At 36.6% G+C, this 24835-nt stretch overlaps 1 protein-coding gene across 4 annotated transcripts in view; it reads right to left on the reverse strand.

The window, feature by feature from the left end:
- RASA2 (RAS p21 protein activator 2) overlaps positions 1-24835 on the reverse strand; it is a 117904-nt gene that overhangs the window by 80065 nt on the left and 13004 nt on the right. For all 4 annotated transcript variants that reach the window (XM_073803752.1, XM_019934280.3, XM_019934281.3 and 1 more), the window contains 2 exons: positions 13182-13299; positions 8766-8869 (listed from right to left, as the gene is read on the reverse strand). In XM_073803752.1, the coding sequence (XP_073659853.1) occupies positions 8766-8869; positions 13182-13299 (222 nt within the window). The remainder of the gene's footprint in view (positions 1-8765; positions 8870-13181; positions 13300-24835) is intronic.

Consider the following 24835-nt stretch of genomic DNA (forward strand, 5'->3'; position numbering starts at 1 on the left):
TATGCTAAAGTAAAAAATAGTTCACTTTATTTTATCAAACAAGAATTTCCATTTTAAGTACCCTAATTATACTTCATACCCTTTTCACTTATGACCATCTTGATCTTTTAGTTCAACATTTGAAAACTTTGAGAAAACAGTAAAAAAAATTTCTGTCAAGATATATCAATTTTTGTGTATCAAGTGGAAAGAAAAGGCATAACAGGAAAACAAACACAGAAAAACTATCTTTAAAATTTTATTCTAGAATTAGACAGTGGTAATGGTTGCACAACTCTGTGAATATACTTAAAACCATTGCACTGCACACTTTAAAAGGGTAAGTTTTATGGCATGTAAATAACACATCAATAAAGCTATTATTTAAAAATTTAATATTATAAGACCCTTATTCTACAATTTCCAGGATTTTTAGTTTTATACATAATTTATGAATGTGTATGTAGATGTACATACATGTGCATGTATAATGCATACAAACATCACTAAAGCAAGCCCCCAACTTAAAAAAAGGGCTTTTAAAAAAGTTTATTCAGAAGTTTTCTGGTTTGATTCATTTACTGATTCAACAAATAATCACAATGGCTTTGTATTTTAAATGGTGAGTTGATTTCCAGACTTCCTTAACCAAAGTCTATTTAACCAATAATACTTCTAAAAACTAGAGTAGGAATCTACCTGTTCTATTTATAACTCACAACTCAGATCACTGGAAACACATCTTCTTTGTCACAAGTGCCTTCCCAAGAGAGAATCCTCTCTTAGTTCACAGGTTAAAAAAAAAAATCCTAAGGCAAGGACCCTCTTCCTCCTATTTCATGTCTCATGTATCCATGGTACTCACTGTCACAAAAGAATTGAATGGTTCTTGTCTTCTGAGGGGGAAACTCTTTTCTGACTAGCCGTATAAATAAGCCGTTTGTAAGTTGAGAAAAACCTGCAATTTTATTGCCAGTTCTTATTCTTATCAAGTTCCTTTTAAGATGTCAGTTTCTAAAATGTAAAGATTTAGTCAGCCTGAAGAAGCAGGGAAGAACACATGATCTCAAGAAGTCAGAGAAACTGACAAAGAACAACAGAGAAAAATAAAGAAAAATATTTGAAGTCATTAGGTATTAGGATACCTGCAACATGTTCAGCACTTCAATAGGCAATATAACATATGAAAAAGAAATATATGTCATCAGCCCTAGGGAATCAAACAGGGTAGAGAAGGGTTAGGAGGGGAGGGAGGGAGGGAAAATGAATAAAAGAATGAATGAGAAAGGTGGGAAGGTAAAAGGGAAAGGAAATTGGAGAAGGAGGAGAGGAACAGGGAGGGGAGGAACAAGTGTCTGAAATACAAATAAGACCAAAAAAATCGATCATCATTCGTATTTGTTGTGAGTTATCCTTAGTTAAACAGGTTAGATGACAGCTTTTAAATATTAAAGGTAGGCAGCCTGATACAGTGGAAAGAGCACTGAACTGAAAGAAAAGCCAGCATTTACTGAACAGCTACCAGGTAGTAAATATTCTTACACATTTTGTTTAATCTTCATAACAATCTTGGGGGAAGAGCATATATTACAGATGAGGAAAGCTGAATGATATCAAAAACCTGCCCACTAATAAGTGCTAAAGCCAGCTTTCAAAACCAAGGTATGCCTGCCTGTTCATGCTCCTTCCAACACAGACACTAACTCTGTAGTGTCTACACTACAGACACTACAGACACTAATTCTGTTACTTATTAAGCTGTGTGATCTTGGGCAATTTATTTAAATTCTACATCTCATTTACCTCCTCTGTATTTGAAACAACTTTCAGCTCTAATGAAACCTATTCCATGCCTCCAACAGTCTCCAAAGTGTTTTAGTTTAATGTTTACTATTTTAAACAAAGTTAACTCATTATTTCACTAGCTGTGAGATCACCAACATTGAAAATAAACAAATATATAAATAATCAACCAACCACCCCAGGAACCAAATACCCAACACATTATTTAAAGGTACCATTTCATTTCCCCACTGTACTGACAAACCCATAGACAGAAAGAGCTTAGACCACATATATACACACATATATACCAGATGCTATATTAGTTCCTTAAAATCAGACAAGGAGAGGAAACACAAAAAGAAATGAAGGAACTGTGGACACAGAAACCATTTCTGTTGGTCTCTAAGTAAAAAAAGTATTCTTAGCTTTCCATTACCACTTCTAAGAAGCATTTTCTTACCATCTGTAAATATCATGTTATACTAGGCCCCCATTTTTAAGCACAACATATTCTTAGAAATTTCATCCTGATACAGATCACCAACGGGCAAAATCTTGATGGCCTTTTTCCTACTTGGCTACTAGTAGAAATGGCTGAAAGGGCAGATAAAAGTAGCGATAAGTGTGACTGCCTATACAAGATGAAAAAGAACCAGAGGACTGAACAAATTCTGGCAGTATCAGTTAACAGCAATTCAATCGATGGCAACACTTAGATGCCTTCATGTACAGGGTTTAGATTGATACCTTTTGGTCTCTGTGGTAGACTGGTATATTAATGGCTTCCAATAAATCATACTTCCTTGTTCTATGCCACTGTGTGGTCCCCTCCAGCACTGACTCTGGGTTTGGCCATGCCACTTACTTTTGCCAATGGGACATCAGCAAATGTAATGCAAGTAGTCTTAATAAGCACCTGCAGTAGGGCTTACCCTCTTGCAACCTCAATACCGTGTGGAGTGGAAGGCTCAGATAATGGACAGCACCAGCCATGAGACATATGGGTCAGATCATTCAGCCCAGTCAATTTTTCAGGTAACTGCACATTAGTGACCCCAGGTGAGACCACCAGAAGAACCACCCAGATAAGCCTGGCCCAAATTGACAACCTGCAGAATCATGAGCAAATATATGATTGCTAAATTAAGCCACTGAGTACTGGGGTGTGATTTGTTATGTAGCAATAGATAACTGATACAGTCCCTATGCAAGCAGACACAAAAGTGTAGTCATAAGCAATTTTTAAACAGTAGGTTTGACTTAAGAGCTAAATGCCAGGAGAAATTACAATTCAAAGGGTTTAAGAAATACCTTCGCTATCTTAAACCCAACCTTATTTCATAGGTGAACAAGGCCTAAGAAGGTAGAGTGACTTATTTAAGGTCACAAAGGCAGTTAGTGATAGAGTCATGAAAGGAATTCAGGTCTCTAATATCCTACTGAAATTCTCTTATAACATTCTAAACCATGGGGAAAGAAAAACAAGTAAACCAGTCTACTAAGATAACCATGGTTTAACTGCTTAAGCCTAGATCCCTCTGAAAACTAAAATAACTAGAAAATACACATTAGAAGGTTAAATATATATGTTTTAATATTATTAGGATCCTCACTGGAAATGGAATTTTATTCTTACATGAAGTTTTTCTCTTCTCTTTTTCTCCTTTTTTAAGGGAAGAAGACACTATAACTTAGGACAATAAATCACACAGTAAAAGACTTTTAAAGCCTTAATTTTACAATTTTCTATCTTTTTGCAGCTTGGTTCCTATGTTTCAAGTTTTCAATTAATCTATAATCAAGTTTTCATACTAACTGTTCCTGGCATATAAGGATTCCTAATATGAAAAACTATGCCCCATATTAATAAGTTATTACTTCCAGGAAAGGGACTGGGAGGGGGGGTCAGTGGCCAAAATTAATTGTCTGTAATACTATAATTAAAAATTTTTTTACAAAAAGGAAAATATCCATATATTATTATACAATTAAAAATAAAAAACAAACAGGCTGGGCTTCCCTGGTGGCGCAGTGGTTGAGAATCTGCCTGCCAATGCAGGGGACACAGGTTCGAGCCCTGGTCTGGGAGGATCCCACATGCTGCAGAGCAACTAGGCCCGTGAACCACAACTGCTGAGCCTGCGCAGTTTGGAGCCTGTGCTCCGCAACAAGAGAGGCTGCGATAGTGAGAGGCCCGCGCACCGCGATGAAGAGTGGCCCCCGCTCGCCGCAACTAGAGAAAGCCCTCGCACAGAAACGAAGACCCAACACAGCCAAAAATAAATAAATAAAGCAGCTTTCATTTAAAAACAAAAAACAGGCTTTTAAAGCTATTCAACAAATACACATTCTTAGATCTTCTTAAGTTTAAAAGGTGGCTCTCTCAACCCTAGCTCAAATTTCATTCCCAGAAAATGCTATGGCACTGTTTAGCCTACAATTGGACAACTCAGTTATAAAATAATTGAGGCAACTCAATTTCCAGTAGCTCAAAATTTAAAAAAAACAAAGTGCCGCCTAACTTTATGAGTTAATGACAAAAGAAAAATACGTTAAAGTAAAAAAAATGTAAAAATTTATAAGTGAAAATATCAAGATTATTTTCCAACTTTAAATTAAAGGCTATGTACAAACTGTGTTTACTTTAATAATAATAATTCCTATCTGTAAAAGGAAAAACAATTTCTACTAAATGTAGAAATTTTATTCCTTAATAAGAATAAACTTTTTTTTTTAACAGTTCCCACACCAAGTTATGGCCTTCTGATACCACTCCTCAAAGGACTGATTTTTACTTTAAAAACAAATTAAAAAACGAAACAAGGGCAACTTTTGGAAATCATAATTATAAACCTCAACTAAAGGCCTTCCCAAGAAATACTATATAATGACTACTTGTAAATAGGTAATGAAAATTACAAAACATTTTCTTAAAATGTTTAGTCAATCAAAGATACACACTCTCTCAGGGGTCATTAATAATCACCAACAGCCTCTAGCCAATCTTTATCCTACTCTACCTCTCTCTAGTCTTGCCATTAAAAGATCTCCCTGCCTTCTGAGATATTCATCTCTTCTCTCTCTCTTCCAACTTCCTGATACATTTAATCAATCTTCACTAAAGCCTCATTTTCCCTGCAACCCTCCTTAAATGCTCCCAGGGCAATTTCATTCATTCCAGTGGAGGCTTCAAGTATCACTCAGTGCTAATGACTCAAATCCATACCTCCACATCAAATCCAGATTTCTTCTCTGAGCTTCAGATCTGTATTTCCAACAGTCAACCAACATGTCCACCAAGATACTCCCCAGGTAATGCAAGTTTAACTTGTTTGAAATCAAAGTCATCATCTCCCTTTCCCATCCTGAATGCTCCGTATCTCAGTTAATGACAACCATAGAAACAAGACCATTTTTAACTCTTTCCCTTCTTATATCCTCTTTATCTTCTTAGTACCTAAATCCTATTTAAAGCTACTCCCGTGAAGCACATTCCCTCATTTGCATTTCCACTGCCACTACCCTACTCATCTCATTTGATAATAGCCTCCTTGATGGCCTCCCTGCCTTTAACCTCTCTCCATTCTAAAGCATAAACTATAGATCAGGGGTCCCCAACCCCCAGGCCACGGATCCACACTGTTAGGAACCGGGCTGCACAGCAGGAAGTAAGTGGCAGGCAAGCGAGCAACGCTTCATCTGTATTTACAGCCGCTCCCCATCGCTCACATTACTGCCTGAGCTCCACCTCCTGTCAGATTAGTGGCATTAGATTCTCATAGGAGCATGAACCCTACTGTGAACTACACAAGCGACAGATGTAGGTTGCACGCTCCTTATGAGAATCTAATGCCTGATGATCTGAGTGGAGCTGAGGCGGTGATGCTAGCACTGGGGAGCGGCTGCAAATACAGACTATCATTAGCAGAGAGGTTTGACTGCACAGAGACCATAATAAATCAACTGCTTGCAGACTCATATCGAAACCCTGTCGGTGAGTGGCAAGTGAAAACAAGCTCAGGGCTCCCACTGATTCTGCATTATGTATGGTGAGTTGTATAATTATTTCATTATATATTACAACATAATAATAATAGAAATAAAGTGCACAATAAATGTAATGTGCTTGAATCATCCCAAAACCGTACCCCTCCCCAGGTCCATGGAAAACCTGTCTTCCATGAAACTGGTCCCTGGTGCCAAAAAGATTGGGGACCGCTGCTACAGATGACATATTTAAAGTAGATGTTCATATACTTTAAAAATATGTGTATATATAGTTATATATATGTATACACACTTTAAATACGTAACCTATAGACTCTGAGTTTATAAGTTATTGTTTACACCACAGGAAGTTGTTAAACTACAAAACTATATTCGTATATGCAGTTATATATGATTTTTAAAAGGTTCCTCATTCTTAAAAGGCTCAACACTACTGTCTACAGGATAAAGTCCAAATTCCTTAACACAGCTTTGAGGGTCCACCACAACTTGGTCCAAATCATATTCCCAGATTCATCTTCTACCACCCTTGGCCTAAGTGATTTACATTTTCCAGCAGATACACCACAAACATGATCCACTTTTTCTTCTCTGCTTCTGCTAATCCCTATTATCTTGAAACGTCTTCCTTTTCCTACCTAGGTAGTCTCTGTTAATCCTCCACCAAACATAATTAACTCTTCTTTACTCTGTGCTCCCAAGTACTTTGTTCCTACCTCCAGCACAGACCCTATTAAATATATTAGGATTAGAGTATAAATCAGCCTGAAAACCTGGGAGCAACTTGAATCTTATTCACCTTAATATCCCCATCTTTTGTATGCCACATAGACAAGTGTTTGTAAATGTCTGTTTAATTGAATTAAGGATGGAGTCTCAGGGGTGATCCATAATTAAGGGTTTGCTACACAGAGAAAAGTCTACATATAAGTAAAGAAGTCAGAAGGAAGACAACTAGGAAAATACAATGTCATTAAATTGCCTTTTCCTTGGCTTTCAACAAGTTGAATAAGCAATCCAAAGAGTCTAATGTGACATAGAGGCAGACGAGGATTGAAAACTATGAAAATGCCTTTTGTGACAAAGTATTTGTTATGTATATAGCTGACAGAAGTTAACATATTTATCAAATATGGATGCATAAGAATAAATAAAAGATAAAATTCCATCCAAAAGAAAAATAAGCAAAAGAATTAACAACTAATTCATAGAAGAAAAATGTAAAAGACCAATAAACACATGAAAAAATTCCTCAAGTTCACTAATAATCAGAAAATACAAGTTAAAATGAAATATTTCTTTCACTATCAAACTGGAAAAATGAAATATTTCTTTCACTATCAAGCTGGAAAAAAAAATTTTTCAATGATAATATCCAAGAATGACCAGGGTATGGTGAAATGATTACGCCCATGTCATGTTTGGGGGAATGTAAATTAGTACAATATTTCCGGGAGCCAATGGAAAAATATATATAGAAAAAACCTTAAAAATATTCAAACGCTTTGGCTCAGTATTTTCACCTCTAGGAATTTATCCTAGAAAAAAAGACATGCAAAAATTTATGCAGAAGGATGTTCACAGCAACACCATTTAGAGTAACAAAAATCTGGAAACATAAATCTCTACCACGAAGAGAGTAGTTAAGATAATACATTCCTATAGAAAGGATATTTTAAAAATTACTTGTGAAAAATATTTAATGACATGGGAAAAGGATCATTAGATGATATTAAATGAAAAAGGAAAAAAACTTGAATAAATAGTACAATGTAATAATATAAATGTGTGAAATAAAGAATGGGAAGAAATACACGGACTATTAACTATAACTGTTCTTATGCAGAGTCATTACCAATCCCTTAGAACATGTAATAATTTTACAATTAAGAGAAAGTATTATTGTTTTTAAAAGGTTATTTTATCTGCTCTAAAATGATTTTTGGCAAACTTCAAAAACAAGTTTGTCAGAAAAATGAAGTCAGATCACAGCGATTTAAAAAGAAATAAGTAGGAAGCAGAAGGATATAGACCATTTGTTAAGGAATTCAATAGCAAAAGCAGAAACAATTTAGACGGTAGTTAAGAGGTCAAAGCCAAATAAAGCGTAATCATTTGAACTGTAGGAGATGAGCATGTTTCAAATGGGAAAGGAGAGATGGAGATGATGAAATTCAGGACACTAAAAAGGGAGAGTAATGCATGTAAATTACAGACCTCTACCTGTTATTCAAAGATAGTAGTGCAAAGACCATGAACGTGACAATATGTGGCCAGTTAGTTTTGTCCTAGTCGATGCCTACAGATCATACCTCAGACAATTACTTAAGAAACAGTTACCAGTCACCAATATAGCCAGAGAGAAGAATATGACTAGATTAAACCGAATTATTACTTCTGTTAGAAAAACTTCAAAAACAGATGTTCTTTGGTGGGGATCAAATACTGTGATCTTTGTAAAAAACATTCTTTGAACCATTCAACAATATTTACAGAGCATTTACTAAATATAAGGCACTCGGGCAGTGACAGTCTCTGCCTTCATAAATATCATATATATTCAACTAGAGCACCTAGACATTAAACAACAAACTGATTTGTCAAATCAGATTCATATAAATCAGAGTTCTACCCAGGATCAAGCTTTACTAATAACATAAAAGAAGTAGACAAATAGACTCTGATACACCTAAAAAACAAACAAACTGATGAACAACTATAATGAATACTACAGAAAGGGACCCACCAGGTACTATGGAAACATATGGTACCATGACTAGGGGGAGATTGGTTATGTCACTTCCCTGAGGAAGTGTCACCCAAGCTGAGCATTCAAATTAAAAATCAGATCCACAAATGAACATGAAGTCTACAGGAAAGGATTAGAAAGTTGAGAATATATTATTCTGTTGTTTTCAACACTTTATACTTAGAGAAAGAATGAATATAAACACGAATGTTGTGATTAAAAGACAATTATGAATAGTACATACCTATACGAAGGTCTCTTTGTAAAACATTCTTATCATAAACATAGAAAGACAAATACTGGAAAGTTCTTGGAATCTCAAAGTAAAATTCTTCACTGAAAAACGGGCTAAAGAGAAAAGGGGGAAAGCTCATTAAATTTAAATTCAACAGTGTCCTCCTATAATATTTTCAATAAAATAAATTAAAATTACAGATTAAACACCATAAAGAAAAGCTTCAAGAGTTCCAAAATAATTCTCTATGCTAAGTTTCAGCTAAACCCTGTACAAACCAAGCTGAGCTCTGAAAGGACCTCGATTGCCAGGCTGGGCTCTGAACAAACAGATTTTCTGGAGTCCTGTGGACAGAAGATCCAGTAACTGCCTGGGGTCATGCTCACCTAAAGTGGACACAAATGAGAGCTGAGGACAGTGTCATTCACACCATCATCATCTCAAAAATACATAAATCACAATAATACATAACACCTAAAATGAATAATGCTACGTAAAATGTTATTTTAAAACATACTTTAAAAAATTAAAATAGGTTATTTTTAATCAACTTTACTGAGGTATAAACTACATAAAATAAAATCTAATTTAAAGTACAGAGGTTAATGACTTTTGATTAATTTATAAACCTGTAGAGTGCCCATCCCAATCAAGATATATTAACATTGCAACTCCTCACAAAGTTCCCTCTTGTTTCTCTGCAGTTACTCCATCATACCTGTCACAGGCAACCAGTGATCTGATTTCTAGCACTAAAGATCTGGTGTAGGATTTCATATAAATGGAATCAAATAGTATGTACACTTGTGTCCAGCTTCTTTCACTCAGCTTAATGTCTATGATATCTGTTCCATCTTGCTGTGTATATCATTAGTTCATTTGTTTTAAGTGCTGGGTAATATTCCATTTATGAATATTCCACAATCCATGCTCCTAGTGATGGCATTTGAGTTGTTTCCAGTTTGGGCTATTAAAAATAAGGCAGCTATGAATATTTTTATACGAAGCTCTTTTATGTGTTCAGTTCTTTTGGACAGGTAACTAAAAATAGAATTGCTGAGTTAAAAGGCAGGTGAACTTCTAATTTATGAGAAGCTGTCAAACTGTCTCCAGTGCGGCTGTGCTATCTTGCACGCCTACGAGCGAGGGATAAGAGCTCCAGCGGCTCCACGTCATTGTTAACTTTTGCTACTGAAAGCCTTTTTAAAATTAGCTACTCTACAACATTATAAATCAACTATACTTCAATAAAAAGTTGTTTTGAAAAAAAATAGCTATTCTAGTGAATGTGACATGATAAATGTATACACCCGTGTAATCTCTACCCCAATCGAGATAAAGAACAAAGTTCCCCTGTGCAATGACTCACTCCATACTGTCACGGGAACCAGTGATCTGATATCTATCGTGACACATTATGTTCAAGAATGTGTAGTGACAGAAGTGGTTTTAAACTGCATTTTCCTGATGACTAACGATGCTGAATATCTTCTCCTGTGCTTGTTGCCCATTTGTATATCTTATTTTAGGAACGATTTGTTTGAGTTTCCTCCACATATTTTAAAAGGTTTGTCTGTCTTCTTACTGGGTTTTTGGTCTGTTTGTTTGCTTTAATAAATTCTGGATGCAAGTCCTTTGTCAGAATATTTTCTCCTAGGTGTGGCTTGCCATTTCATTTTCTTGACAGTGTCAAAGAGCAGAAGGCTCTGATTTTGATAAAATCCAGTTTATCAGTTTTCCTCTTTTATGATTGGTGCTTTTGGCACCCTAAGTAAAGAAATCTTTGTCTACCCCCAAGTTGCTAAGAGTTTCTCCTACGAAACAGCTTATTTTTCTAAGTTCATTTTAAGAATGCTCTTTTGATATTTAAATTCTCCTATGAAGACATGAATTTCTGAAATTCTAGTTAACATCTTTTGTCAAGAGTACCTCTTTCCTGAGAATGTTTAAAGAACAAAAGGTACTTTAAAAATGTCACCATAAAATGCAATCTCTCCAGGATGTCACAACTTAAAGAGAAGCTAAAATGCAAAGTAAATGACTCTTAAAGAAATCATTTCTGACCCTGTCCAGAAAACAGCTGACTTAGCTTTTTAGTTGTTATAATACCCGGTCAACTTTTGTCAATATATTTTTCACTTCAAACGTAACCAAAATAAACTTAAAAGGTGGTCTGTCAAAATAGTCTTTCTAATTAGTCTCAATATAGCAATCAACACAAAAACAACTATTAGGTAAAGACAGGTTTAGGTATTTTTCTCCTTTGCATCATTTTATATACAATTGAGAATTTCCTTTATATATTACACATCCACACTCAAATATTATTTTTAAAACACATTCTAAAGCCAAATAAGAACAAGATGAGAATTATTCACTAAGTCATCTGTATCACTGTATCATCACAATCTCAACAATCTAATCCCCACATCTGGGCGCCCACATCTTTATTTTATAAATTAATTAATTAATCAATCCATTTGAAAAAAAGTTTTCAACAACGTTGGTTAGAAGCAATAACTAGACATATAGTTTTTATAAAGCAATACTCTACTGTTATCACTAACCTATAATCCTGCATATCACTCCTAAGGAAATTCCTGGTGTGGGGAAGAGAAGCACTAGGTACAAGAAGTGTTGCTACTCAATTTGTTTATAGACCACCTACTTCTGAAAAGGATTTGAGGTAGAGATTTAGGAGCTATGGATTCCATATGTGACTCCTACTTACCTGCCATGAAAAATTCTATATCCAGACTACCTATAAAAACTATAATATTCAGAACCCATAAAAGATCTAAATGATATCTACTGACTTTTGACTTAACAGCTTATCACAACATTCACTAGGGTAGAAAACACTGAAATGAAAGCAAGGTGAGCAAGGGTTTATACTACAAATTCTTTCACCCTATTCCACAAGGAAGAACGCTAGGAGGCACCTAGAATCCAAGAAACATGTAGTCTAATTATACTGAAATGACCTAAGGTAACCACTGCTAGCCTTAAAATATCTTCCAGGTTGCTATGCATCTAGCATAATAATTTAAGATGGATAAAAATACTTGGTTTTATCATTTCCCCCACACAAATATCTGAAAAGGCAGGCAAGAGTTCTGGAAAAATAGTAAGCTTATTTTAGTTATTCATTTACAGCTATATTACATACTAGAAACTACCACAAATATTCAATTTATTGAAAATTACTAGTTTTGTATATAACTGATTTTTGTTTGATACGGAATCAACATACATTAAATAACAAATTGAGATTTAAATAGTTTCAGGTCCCTATCCCAGTTTTGCTTCTAACTTCCTTTATTACATGCACAAATTATTCAGGCTTTTTGTGACTCAGTTTCATCATTTATATAAATAAAAACAAATTCTAATACAACAGGGATAGGTGATTTACGATTTAAAGATGTGAAGTATACTACTTCAAATCTCCTTGGATTACTAAATATTTCATCCACCATACGTTCATTCCAACAACTCTTCATTCCCTTATTTTAAGTCTTGTCTCTGAACAAGACTGCATCCTTCCAGTACAGCTCTGCACTAGAATTATATCCACAAACACTATTACAGGGAAGAGGTGGCACATCTCAATTTTATGAATTATAATTTGCTATGATACTCTCGCAGTGCTATTACACTTCCAAAAAATGACAAATCTACATAAGAGTTCATTCCCTTACAATGCCCTACTTAGTTAAGTGACTTTTATAAACGTTAAGGGGTAATTTATTTTCAAGAGAAATAAAATAATGATGTACTTTGAGAAAAGTTCAAATGAGTGGGCAAATTTAGCCTAGAGAAAAAACTGAGGTATATTGGTAGTTGTTTTCAAAAACTTGAAAGAGTGTCACGTGAATGATGGCTTAAACTTGTTCTCCAGAAATCCAAGGGACACAATTAGGAACAATTAAGAGGAAGATATATTTTGAGGCAATGAAAAGCCACATGAAAGCAAGCACTGTGGCTATCTTGTTCTTGTGGATGTACGAATAAATAGCACCCAGCAAGTTCTTGGCATATGGTAGGTTCTCCTTTTGACAGACATTAATCATTAAATGTAAGAGCTTTTCAAGAGTCAGAATACTTCTAAGACCTAACAGGCTGCTTTTAGGAGGCAGTGAACTCCTTGGTCACTGGAACATTATTAAGCAAATGCCATATGACTACTTGTCAAAAATAATTGTCGGGAGGAACTAAGCGTACGGCATTTAGTCCAGCTCAATGAACATTAAGGTTCCTTCAAACTCTGAGATTCTGTAACTCTAAAAATGAACTCAGAATCTATAAGGAAAATAAAAGTTTCAGATGAAGGAAGTCTTCTTGATGATTACAGTCAGGAAAATGTGTAAAAACTTTTATTCAATATATATCATATGAATGATAATTTACCAATTTTTTACAAACCTTAAAGATTTTTCAACAACTTGGGTACGATAAACTTCTTCCTGGTCCAAATTTATGGTGCAGAAACAATCTCTCATTTTGTTGGGTCCAAGATATGGCAATAAATTTTTCGCTTCACCTGTTGGCACAAAAGTTAAAACTGGTGTTAAATATCACCAGCTGCCTCATGCTAAGTCTTATATGGGACACATTAAATCCAAAAGAACATATAAGATATAGCACAGAAGAAAAAATTAGTAATTAAGAAAGATAATCAACTTGGTCTAAAGGAATGTGGTGAGACAGAAGAGAGGAGCTGTGTGTAAAGGGGCATGTGAGGTCATGTTATACCACCGTATCCCTGATCCTAGAAAAGCGCAATGTCCCCACTTATGTCCTCATCCCATCCCACCAGCACCACCCTAAAGACATCTCCACAATTAATCCCCCTTTCCTGTATCATTCATTTTCCCCTCTACTGGATCATTCCTGTCAACTCATAAACAAACTTTGATATTTCCCAATTTTTAAAAAAGCACAAAAAGAAAAAAAAAAAAAAACTCCCTTGACTCCGTCTCTTCCCTCATGATATCATTCCATTTCTAGACTCTCTTTCACAGCAAAACTTCTCAAAAACAATCATCTCTAGCCATTGTCTCTAATTCCTCACCTTCCAATCATTCTTTGACCCTCTCCAATCAGCTTTTAACCCCATGACAACAGTGAAACTGCTCTATCCAGGGTCACCAATGCCTTCCATATTGCCAAACCCAATGGCATTTCTCTGTCCTCATCATACCTGATCTGACAGCACTATTTATTTAATATAAGTGAATGCTAACATCCCTCCTTAAAACTCACTCTTTTCTTGGCTTCCACAACACAGTAGTTTTGGCTTTCCTCCTGCCTCATGGACCTCTGCTGACTTCTTTCCCTCCTCACGTCTCTAAATGTTGCAATGCTTCAGGGCTCATTTCTGGACCACCTTCTCTTCTTTCCCCATGCAAATTCCTTCAGTATACGGTGTTCATGCTGATGCCTCCCAGATATGTGTTTCCAGGCCTGATTTCTCCTCCTCAACATTAGATATGAATACTCAACTGCCTCCCTGGATATCCAGTAGGCTTCTCAAATTTAACAAGTCCCAGAAAAACCATCTGATTTCCTCCCCTAAAACCCACTCTCCCCCCAGTCTACCACCATCTTCCTCTCGTTTTCTCACCATGCTCCCCAAACCTCCCATCCCCACGTCCAGTCCATCAGTAAATCCAGAACTCCAAAATAAATCCCAAATGCAACCACTTCTCCTTGCCTTCATTAGTATCACCCTACAATCCACTCTCCATCAAGGAGTATGATCTTTTAAACATACTTTTCAAGTCAATTACCCCCCTACTCCAATGCCATTCCATTTCACTTAGAATACAATTCCATTTTTAAATGCCCATTTTCATGGTCTACACAGCCCTACTGAACTGTCCTCTCCTCTCTGACCTCTTCTCCTCCCACTCTCCGCAGTGTTCACCTTCTTTCCATTCATCAACCATGTCAAGCTTGTTCAAGCTTAGGGCATCTGCCTGAAATGCTCTAACCCTACATCTTCATATGGCTGCCTTTTCCTATCATTCAAGTCTCAGTTCAAATGTCACTTCCTCAGAAACCTTTCCTGACTATTTATCTAAAGTAAATAATCCTGCTACCATATTCCATGTCTCTGTTTTCTTCAGAGCCTTTACAACTATCTGGAACTCTTAATTTTTACCTAAATGTTTATTTCTGGTTCTCTCATTCTTTGGGAGTTCTTGGTTCCCTCCTTCAATGCACGAGAACTTACTGAGCCCCAAGATCTAAAATAGTGACTGTTAAATACTGAGAAATATTTGCTGAATGAATATTAAAGAATCAAGTAAGTCTAGTTTCGAAGTTCTTGTGACATGCTCATTGGCTAAAAGGACACACAAAACTGTGGGTGCTGAAATCAGACACCAGTGTACTAAATTAGGAAAGCAATGTAGTTGGCATAAGGGAAAGAGCATTTCCATGAGAATCAGGAAACCAATGTTCCTGTATTACCTCTGCTACTAAGTAGACAAATGACTTCAGACAAATCTCTGAAGAACAGTTTTCCTAACGAAAGCCTGGGCTAGATAAACTCAAGTCTCTTTCTGCTTACCAACTTTAAAACTAAAGGCCAGGGACTTCCCTGGTGGCCCAGTGGTTAAGACTCCGTGCTCCCAATGCAGGGGGCCCGGGATAGATCCCGCACGTCGCAACTAAAGATCCTGCATGCTGCAACTAGAGAACCCACATGCCACAACTAAGACTCGGCACAGCCAAATAAATAAATATTTAAAAAATAATAAATAAAACTAAAGGCCATTTAAACCAATATCTTTTAAAGAAGTCTAGCAGAAACTTAAGAAGCACCTATGAAAAACTCAATAAACAAATGATTTTTTTAAATTAAAATTATAAAAATCAGGGAACCGTCCCTCAGAGCTATCTGAGAGGCTGTCTCTCAGGCTTAAGTCCTGAGTAAGTCCACCGAATAAAACAGAATTCTCGAAAACTAAAAGTAGAATAAAATAAAATTAGAAAAATCAATGGAAAGGCACCAGTTAGATACTCACTGTTATTAAGTTTGCCACTGAGAGATTAGGGGAAAGAAATCAAGTTACCACGTCATAGAATAAGCATCTCAAGTCAAAATAAAGGAATCTCATCTTTTAAATGACCCCCAACTTGCCTAATATGGGTTGGCCTTTACAAATTCACATTTCCTAACAGGAAAAATAATATATATTTGAATTTGTATCCATCCATCTTCTCTTCCTCAAAAGACTACAATGTCCCTACCTATTATCTATAGCTCATCCATCTACCTGTGCTCTCTCTACCCCATTCCCTCCCTCTCACTCCAGGACACTGCCCAGCAATTCTGTTTTCATTACTTTCAACCTTCTCCTTTAAGTCTCTCCTTCTTTGCCGTCTCCCCTCCGTGTAATCCAGAGGGTTTGGGTTGTTTTTTTTTTTTTTTTAACTAAAAATCCACCTAGGTCACCATATAGGGCCTGGAATATAAACAAATTTGGAATTAAATCATAATAAACATGCTCCATATCTAATGAGGGAATCTTAAATACTAAATCACTGCCCTTGAACATGTTGCTGTTCCATTCACACCAGTGCAATCTGAGAAAACTACACTATATAAATGTACACATATTCCACCGCCCACCTTTCTTTTTTTTTTTTTGTTTTTAATGTTTAGTTTTATTGCATTATAGCCGTGGAATATGGTTTGCATGATTTCTACTATTTTTTTTTAACATCTTTATTGGGGTATAATTACTTTATAACAAAGTGAATCAGTTATACATATACATATGTTCCCATATCTCTTCCCTCTTGCGTCTCCCTCCCTCCCACCCTCCCTATCCCACCCCTCCAGGCTGTCACAAAGCACCGAGCCAATATCCCTGTGCCATGCGGCTGCTTCCCACTAGCTATCTACCTTACTACGTTTGTTAGTGTGTATATGTCCATGACTCTCTCTCGCCCCGTCACAGCTCACCCTTCCCCCTCCCCATAACCTCAAGTCCGTTCTCTAGGAGGTCTGCGTCTTTATTCCTGCCTTACCCCTAGGTTCTTCATGACATTTTTTTTTTCTTAAATTCCATATATATGTGTTAGCATACTGTATTTGTCTTTCTCTTTCTGACTTACTTCACTGTGTATGACAGACTCTAGGTCTATCCACCTCATTACAAATAGCTCAATTTCGTTTCTTTTTATGGCTGAGTAATATTCCATTGTATATAAGTGCCACATCTTCTTTATCCATTCATCCGATGATGGGCACTTAGGTTGTTTCCATCTCCGGGCTATTGTAAATAGAGCTGCGATGAACATTTTGGTACATGACTCTTTTTGAATTTCGGTTTTCTCAGGGTATATGCCCAGTAGTGGGATTGCTGGGTCATATGGTAGTTCTATTTGTAGTTTTTTAAGGAACCTCCATACTGTTCTCCATAGTGGCTGAACCAATTCACATTCCCACCAGCAGTGCAAGAGGGTTCCCTTTTCTCCACACCCTCTCCAGCATTTATTGTTTCTAGATTTTTTGATGATGCCCACCTTTCTAAGAGGGAGACAGTGGGGGTTATTTTGTCTACAGAATCCAATGAACTTGACATTATCAGATATTTACTCAGAATAATTAAAATTCAAGTTCTACGTAATATATAAAATGGACTCAACATCACTTCCTAGAAAAGCAGTTGTCATAATCTTTGAATATCTGTCACTAATGTTCAAAATAAACTACACTGAAAAGTAAATTCATCTAATCAATGCCAGATCACCAATCAATCATGCCAATATATGTTGATTAAGTCAGCTATCAACACTTTAAACTGTGACTCCAAAATACAGTGGTAATTAACTGGCACTTTATAAAAAACATAAATCAAAATAATTAACTGTCACTTTATTCTAAAAAATCAGAAGTAACTAATGGTTAGAGAATTAACAAAAATAACGTTGTACTCAATATATCTCTAAGCAGAAAGATTAATTTAATAGCACACACTTTATATTAAGCTACACAAAGAAGTGAGGAACTTTAGAAGATTATACCTGTCCTGTGGGTGATATTTTCATAGGGCCTCACTAGTTCTAGTTGATTATTGTATATAAATAAGCAAATGCATTGGACAAAAACCAAACAAACAATAAACTACTGCTCCTTAAAAGGCAAGCTTCCAGACAACTTATTTTATAATCTCTGCTTCAATCCCTCCCCTCCTACTCACAGCCTAAACCTACAATTTGGCTTCTGACCCTATTTCTTTACTAGAACTTTCAAGAACACTAATAATATTAAGTGCTACCAAATCAAGTGACTGTTCTTCTGGTCCCACCTTATTTAATCACACTTCAGTGTTTGATAACACTGACCTTTCCTCAGCTTAGGTAACCCATTCTAATTTTTTTTTTTGAACTCCCTCTTTCAGGCTTTTCATCCACTACCTACACTTTAAATGTCAGGTAACTCTGAGCATCCACAGACCACTAAATTCATCATATAGGTGGAGAACCAATTTCAGGCATTTTTTTTTAATATGTCATTATAAAACAATTTTAAAATATACTAAAATACAAATACTTGTAAGCCTCTCAACATTATTTGATGGTATTATGTGCCATCTTTCTCAATTTATCTATAGCGCATTTGATGATGGCTAGCCTTCAGGAGAATCAGGGTCTATATCTGTGGCAGATATGGTGGGTCAGTGTTCATCATCTGTTACAATGTCCTTTGGCGTATGATTTCCTGTACTGCAGAGACTAGAAAGCTAAAAACTACATTTCCCAGCCTATTTTGTAGTTAGGGTTGTGGATGTGATTTAAATTCCGTTAATTAGATGCACTCGCTGGAAATTTGGAGGACAAAAGAGAAGGGAGGTTGCATTTATGTTGCTTCTACTAGCAAGTACTGTCATGGAGATGTCCAAGTTTCCCGCAGTAGCACTGGCTGCAGTCCTTGTATCCAGTCACAGGTTTCATAGATATCAAGAAGAAGGGTACAAGGCATCCATTCTGTCACACAGGTTGTGGCCAGTGTGGCTTAGCTCTAGGGCCAGCAGCAGCAGGGGAATTCCCTGGCAGTCCAGTGGTTAGGACTCCATGCTTGCAGTGCAGGGGGCACAGGTTTGATCCCTGTCGGGGAACTAAGATCCCACAAGCTGCACGGTGTGTCCAGAAAGTAATAATAAAACCTACTTCTAGAGCTAGCAGCAGTGACAACAGTTTACCGATGAAGATGGTTGCTTGTCGTTGGCTGTTTCCTAATAGTGGAAGATTCCTGATCATGGTAGAGGTGGCAAGGTTCTACAGCTAAAAGGTACAACTTCCTAATTTTGCAGGCACCTTTCTGATCCAAAAAGAGGTAGTAAATCGCTTTGTGGCCCAGATGCAATGTGGCTTTTGAATGTCATTCTTGAAAGTTGGACTAGAGTCTATTTCTTCAGTCTTTCTAACAATTCTGTAAGCCACTTAAAATCTTTTATTTAAAAAAAAATCTTTTATTAAATCTCTTTCTGCTTACACTAGCTAGAGTTGATTCTGTAACCTAATCCTGACTAGCTTCTTTTCTTATCCTTTCTACCTTTTCTAACAAATTTGAAAGTCCCATCTCACATTACTGGTCATCGTCATCAGAGTTTGGTAAGTCTTTCAACTAGATCTGGCTATCTGGATCAAACATGGACTCAGAAATTATAAAGCAGTATCTCACTGACAACCACTTTTACTGTTCCATTAGACAATGAGTTGAATAGCAGAGCACACTCAAAAGGTGAATGCTTCAACTTGGGAAATGGAAACAAATGGATCCTAACTCTGCATGGTTGTATCTGCCTTTGGAAAACATTTCTTCATTTCCTACTGCAGCATTTGGATGTGGTTTTGAAAACATGCTCAATAATACAATATCATGTTTCCATGAATTTGGGAGTGCCAAATTCTCAACATCCAAACCATGTGCACCATTTGAGTACCTCCATCTTATCCTTAAATTTACACATCCTATTTTGACTCTAAAGTAAAAAGATTAAAATGTGTTCAAGACATTCAATATATTGCTAAGATATGACACTTGAGCAAGACAGCTGAAATAATGGAAATAGTTTTTACTTGCATTTGAATGAAAGTAGAAAATGTTTTTAGCTCATTCTTGATTTTTAAAATTCTGTGCATGCCAGGGTACTTCAATATGCAAAGGTAGATACTTCTACAAAGGCAGATGTATTATTGGCCCTACAGCAAATAGTATAGCTCTGACTACATTTACAGCTGTTGCTATTTCCTTCAACAATGAATCAAGAGCAGGAGGCATATTACTGACGAAACAACCATTCCTCTATGAAGAAAGGAGGCTGGCCTTCAAGCACGACATCTTTTACTCTATAACAACACCATTTCTTGTTGAATTCATAACTGGTACTCTTTAAGAACTTTTCAGTCTACATGACTTACAACACAATTGTTAACCAAATTTTTTAAAAAAATCTTCTCTCCTAAAGCATGGATTTTTAGAGATGAACCAATCCTCCACCGGGCATTTCTTCTCCCTCACAGATGTACTGCAAGTAGGCCAAGAACACCTTCACACTACACATCACTGGTTTTGTCAACCATAAAATGAAATAGCCGCCTGCCCATTCACGGGACATGAATTGTTTCTCTGCATCATACATATCTTGCAACTTCATATACAGAGTATATAACAAAATGCTGTATTTAGCTTTGATCCCCTTCCTTCACACTGTTGCCTGTTACTTTTTTAATACGTAAACATATATATCACTCCTTGCTCAAAAATCTTCAATGGCTCCTCCATATCTACCACTGCCCACCTTGCAGGATAAAACCTAAAATTCCTTTGTCTGGCATAAAAACCCTTCATAATCTGGCACCATCTACTACTTAATCTTTACCCCCACAAGTTATGCTCCAGCAGTACTGTACTTTTAGCTCCTTGAAAACACTGTGTTCTCTCATGCCCCTGTACATTTTCAACACTATCTTCATAGCATGGGATGCTCTCACCTGATCTTTTTTCTCCTGAAAGCTCTGCTTAAGACCATCTTTGTAAAGTCTTCCCTCAACTCCTAGGTAGGCATGTCACCCTTTCCTCTCTTCCCTACTACATCTTATATGCACTTCTACTCTAAGGATCGTATTGGATTGCACTTGTATTTCATTCAACAAATATTTATTAAGTGCCTACGGCATGCCAGACACCTTTCTAAATGCTGGGAATATAACAATGAACAAAACTAGGTCTCTGCCCACGTGGAACTTTTATACAATTGAGACAGTGGGGACAAGCATCATAAACTCTTAAACAAGTAAGTATATAATATTTATTGCCATGGAAGAAAATAAAGTAAGGTAAGACAGTGAGGGAGTGCCAGGCCCAGAGGGTAGAGAGGGAGGAGAGCAATGTTATTCTATACAGGGAATCAAGGAAGGCCTTTCTGTGAAGATATTTGAGGAGATACTTGAAGGAGGTCAATGAGGGAGTGAGTCACGCAGATACCTGGGGAAAGAGATGATTAGCAGAAACAATAAAATATGCAAAGGCCCTGAGACAGGATAGTTTGGCACACTGAAGGAATAGCAAGGAGGCCAGTATGGCTGTAAAACAGTAAGCAAAGTAGGAAGAGCGAGGAAACAGTAAGAGATGAGGTAGGATTGGGGAAGGAAACAGGTTAAATAGGGTCTTGCAGGCCAATGGAAAGTCTTAGGCTTTTCTGAATGAGATGGGAAGCTATTGAAGGATTATGGGCAGAAGAATGGCATGATCCAACTTTTGTTCTAAAGAATCACTGCAGAAGGAAAAGGGTGGAAGCAGGAAACTAGATAGGAGGCTATTGTAATCATTTTGATTAGAGATAACTGAGACTAGGGGGGCAGTCCTGGCATGGAAAGAAGTGGTCAGCTGGGCATATATTTTGAAGATAGAGCCAACAGGATTTTTGATAGTTTGCATGTGGATGTGAGAGGAAAAGGGGTCAAGGATCGCTTCTTAAAGGGTTTCAGCCAGAGCAGCTGGACGGACAGAGATGCCACTTCCAGAGGAAAGAGTCTCTTGTTGGGAAAGAGGGATCAAGAGTTTGTATTGCGTATGTTAAGTCTGAGATGCCTATTAGATATCCAAGTGCAAATGCAAGTGGGCAAAGAAGTGCTGGCTAGAGATAAAATTTGAGAATCATTAGCAAGTACATAATATATCTCAAACCTTAAGACTATACAGGATCACAAGGAAGGTAAATGTGGAGAAAAGAAAAGAGATTTGAAGACTGAGCCTCAGAGCTCTCCATCATCATTTTGCATTAGTAGAGTTAAGAAGGAACCAGCAAAGGAGACTGCTACATGTCTCTTCGCTGAATATAAACTTAAGGGACAGGACCAATGCTTAGCATCATGCTTAGCTTATAACAGTTAATGAAATATCTACTGAATAAGTATGTGTATGTTTATAACTTTAGCATGGGCAAAAAAAGGGGTTCTAATATCACATCACGAATTATAAAATTGCATATAAACTTCTTTTTATAAGTTTGATATAAGTTTATCCATGTCAACTGCTCCAAAGTTTTAAAAAGAAAATGTCTCCTGTATACAGTTACCAAAAGCACTAAATTTCAGAATTTTTATAGTGTTAATACAGAGATATCATATTGAAAACAAACCAACCAGTCCTGAAATGCACACATTCAAACATTTACTGAGTGCCTACTCAGATGCCAGGGATACATTAATGAGAAAACTGTGTCCTCATTGAACTAACACAGATGGACAGATAATAAATAAGATAAATAAATTAAAATGGTATGTTAGTATTAAGCAGGAATGGGCACCACATGAAATGGCAGAGGGAGGGGAGCCAAGGAAGGCTCCACCTAGAAGGTAACTTCTGCATAAATACCTGAAGAAAGAGGGGAGACAAGTAACTATTTTATAGAAAATAGCTTTTAGTCATTGGCAAAAAGTAAACAATTTAAACCAAGAAGATAAACACCATTGGGAATCAAAACCAATAACCTAGATTAACAGAAATAGAAAGACAGTCAACTCTCTGTGTACAAGATCAATGATTCTGTGCAAAGGTCACAGGTCCAGAGCCTACCATATAAATTTTACCTAGGACTAGAATCCCAAATATCAGGGTATTGGGTAGAGATTCCAGTGTTACGCTTCTGGGCATGGATGTGAGTATGCACATATGTGTTTATGTGTATGTTTTGGGGGGACTGTGTGCATGCATATATATCTATAGGTTTGTATGCATGTTTCTGTGTGTCCGAGAGGGGAACACTACTGGGATAAGTAAGAAAAGAAGATAAATATTTATCAAGCAGTTGCATGCTCCGAGACAGTGCTAAATATTTTCTCAAATACCTCATTTGGTTGGTACAACAACCTTGTGACATAAGCATTACTGTTCTCTTTTATAAACTAAAAAAAAAAAAAATTCACAGTTACACAGCTGGCACAGTGAAATGACAGAAATCAAATTCCAAAGCCTAGTCTTTCCATTCCTATTAATGTCTTTCTGAACACAGCAGTGTTGAGAGGAACAGACAGCTATTCCTTCCTGAAACTATCCTAAGAGATCTTGTAGAATCTCCAATCTATTTCAAAGGATACCTTAAGCACAGAAATAAAAGCCAATACAGACCCGCCAGCGTGATTAACTCCCAAGAGAAACTGCAAAGGGCCAGGGTCCTGGACAAGATGATCCGAAGATAAAGATTATTTGGAGTGGGAGGAAAGCTAAATCATAATAATAGTTCACTATATTCATTTATCAAATAAATAATACATTACACATAGATTTTTTTAGGGACTTCATATATATTATTTCACTTAATCTTCAAGGTAACTTCTTCCAAGTAATTTTTTTTTAAATACAGAAACTGGGAATGGAGGGATAACATTCCAGGAGTAAGGCAGGCACAACGTGAACAAGTTCGGGAGGTGGAAACAGGAGGAGTACCTTCAAGGAGGCAGTGAATAGTACAAATTGGCTAAAGCGTAAAGAGAGATGAAAGGGTTATAAGAAAGGATGAGACTGTAAAGGAAAGGTGGCATCAAACAGAACCTGGAATGCCAAGCTAAGGAGTTTTAACTTTATTCAGGAAGCAACAAGGGTCACTAAAAGTTTCTGTGTGATCAAAACTATGCTTCAGGAAAATTACTAACAGTTACCGGGCCTAAACTAAGGGAATAAAGGGAAGATGCGAGCAAAAGAAAAATGGAAGAGGTACTACAGAGAGAAAATTCACAGAATTTGGCCTGAGTGACTTCAGGATATGATGTTCTAATAACTGGAATAGCAACCTAAACAGAGGATTAGACCTTTAGATGGGGGGCAAGATATAAAACTATGCAAACATTATCATTTACATACACAACAAAAAAATGGAGTGAAACAAACATATGCTTAAAAATATAACAGCTTCAGTGTCGACAAGCTTAGAATAAAAGTAAAATGCTGTTATGCCATCTAATTATAGACAAAAAGACAATCCTATACGTGTTCTTTTTTTTTTTTTTTTGGCTGCACTGCGAGGCATGCGGGATCTTAGTTCCCCGACCAGAACTCAAACCCGTGCCCCCTGCAGTGAAAGTGTTGAGTCTTAACCACTGGACCGCCAGGGGAGTCCCAAGACAATCCCATGTAATGTTAACATATAAGGTCTTTCAAATTTTCGTATAATGTTTAATTTTAATTTTTGCAGTAAGATGAAAGTTGCACAAAATTCTGAAAACATATACAGTACTGGTGCAAGTTAAACAAATTCATTTTGGAGACACATATGAGTTTCAACGTGAGTTTTGTACTTAATGATCTGCATGTCCCTAGTCTCAACCTCCTGCATAAAAAGAGGTAATTATAATGCTTCAAGGACTACTGTGACCATTAGCTGAGGTCAAGCACTTACCACGATGCCTAGAACAGAGTAATCACTCAGTAAATAGTAACTAGTAGTGCCCTTCCTTGGTTAGAGATTCCTAAAAATTAGCATCTGTACACAATTCCCTTCACTCAAGCCATAAGGTTCTGACCAAAGATAATCTGTAATTTAACAACGAGATACACC

Source organism: Tursiops truncatus, chromosome 4 (assembly GCF_011762595.2).
Source record: "Tursiops truncatus isolate mTurTru1 chromosome 4, mTurTru1.mat.Y, whole genome shotgun sequence".
Lineage (NCBI taxonomy): Eukaryota > Metazoa > Chordata > Mammalia > Artiodactyla > Delphinidae > Tursiops > Tursiops truncatus.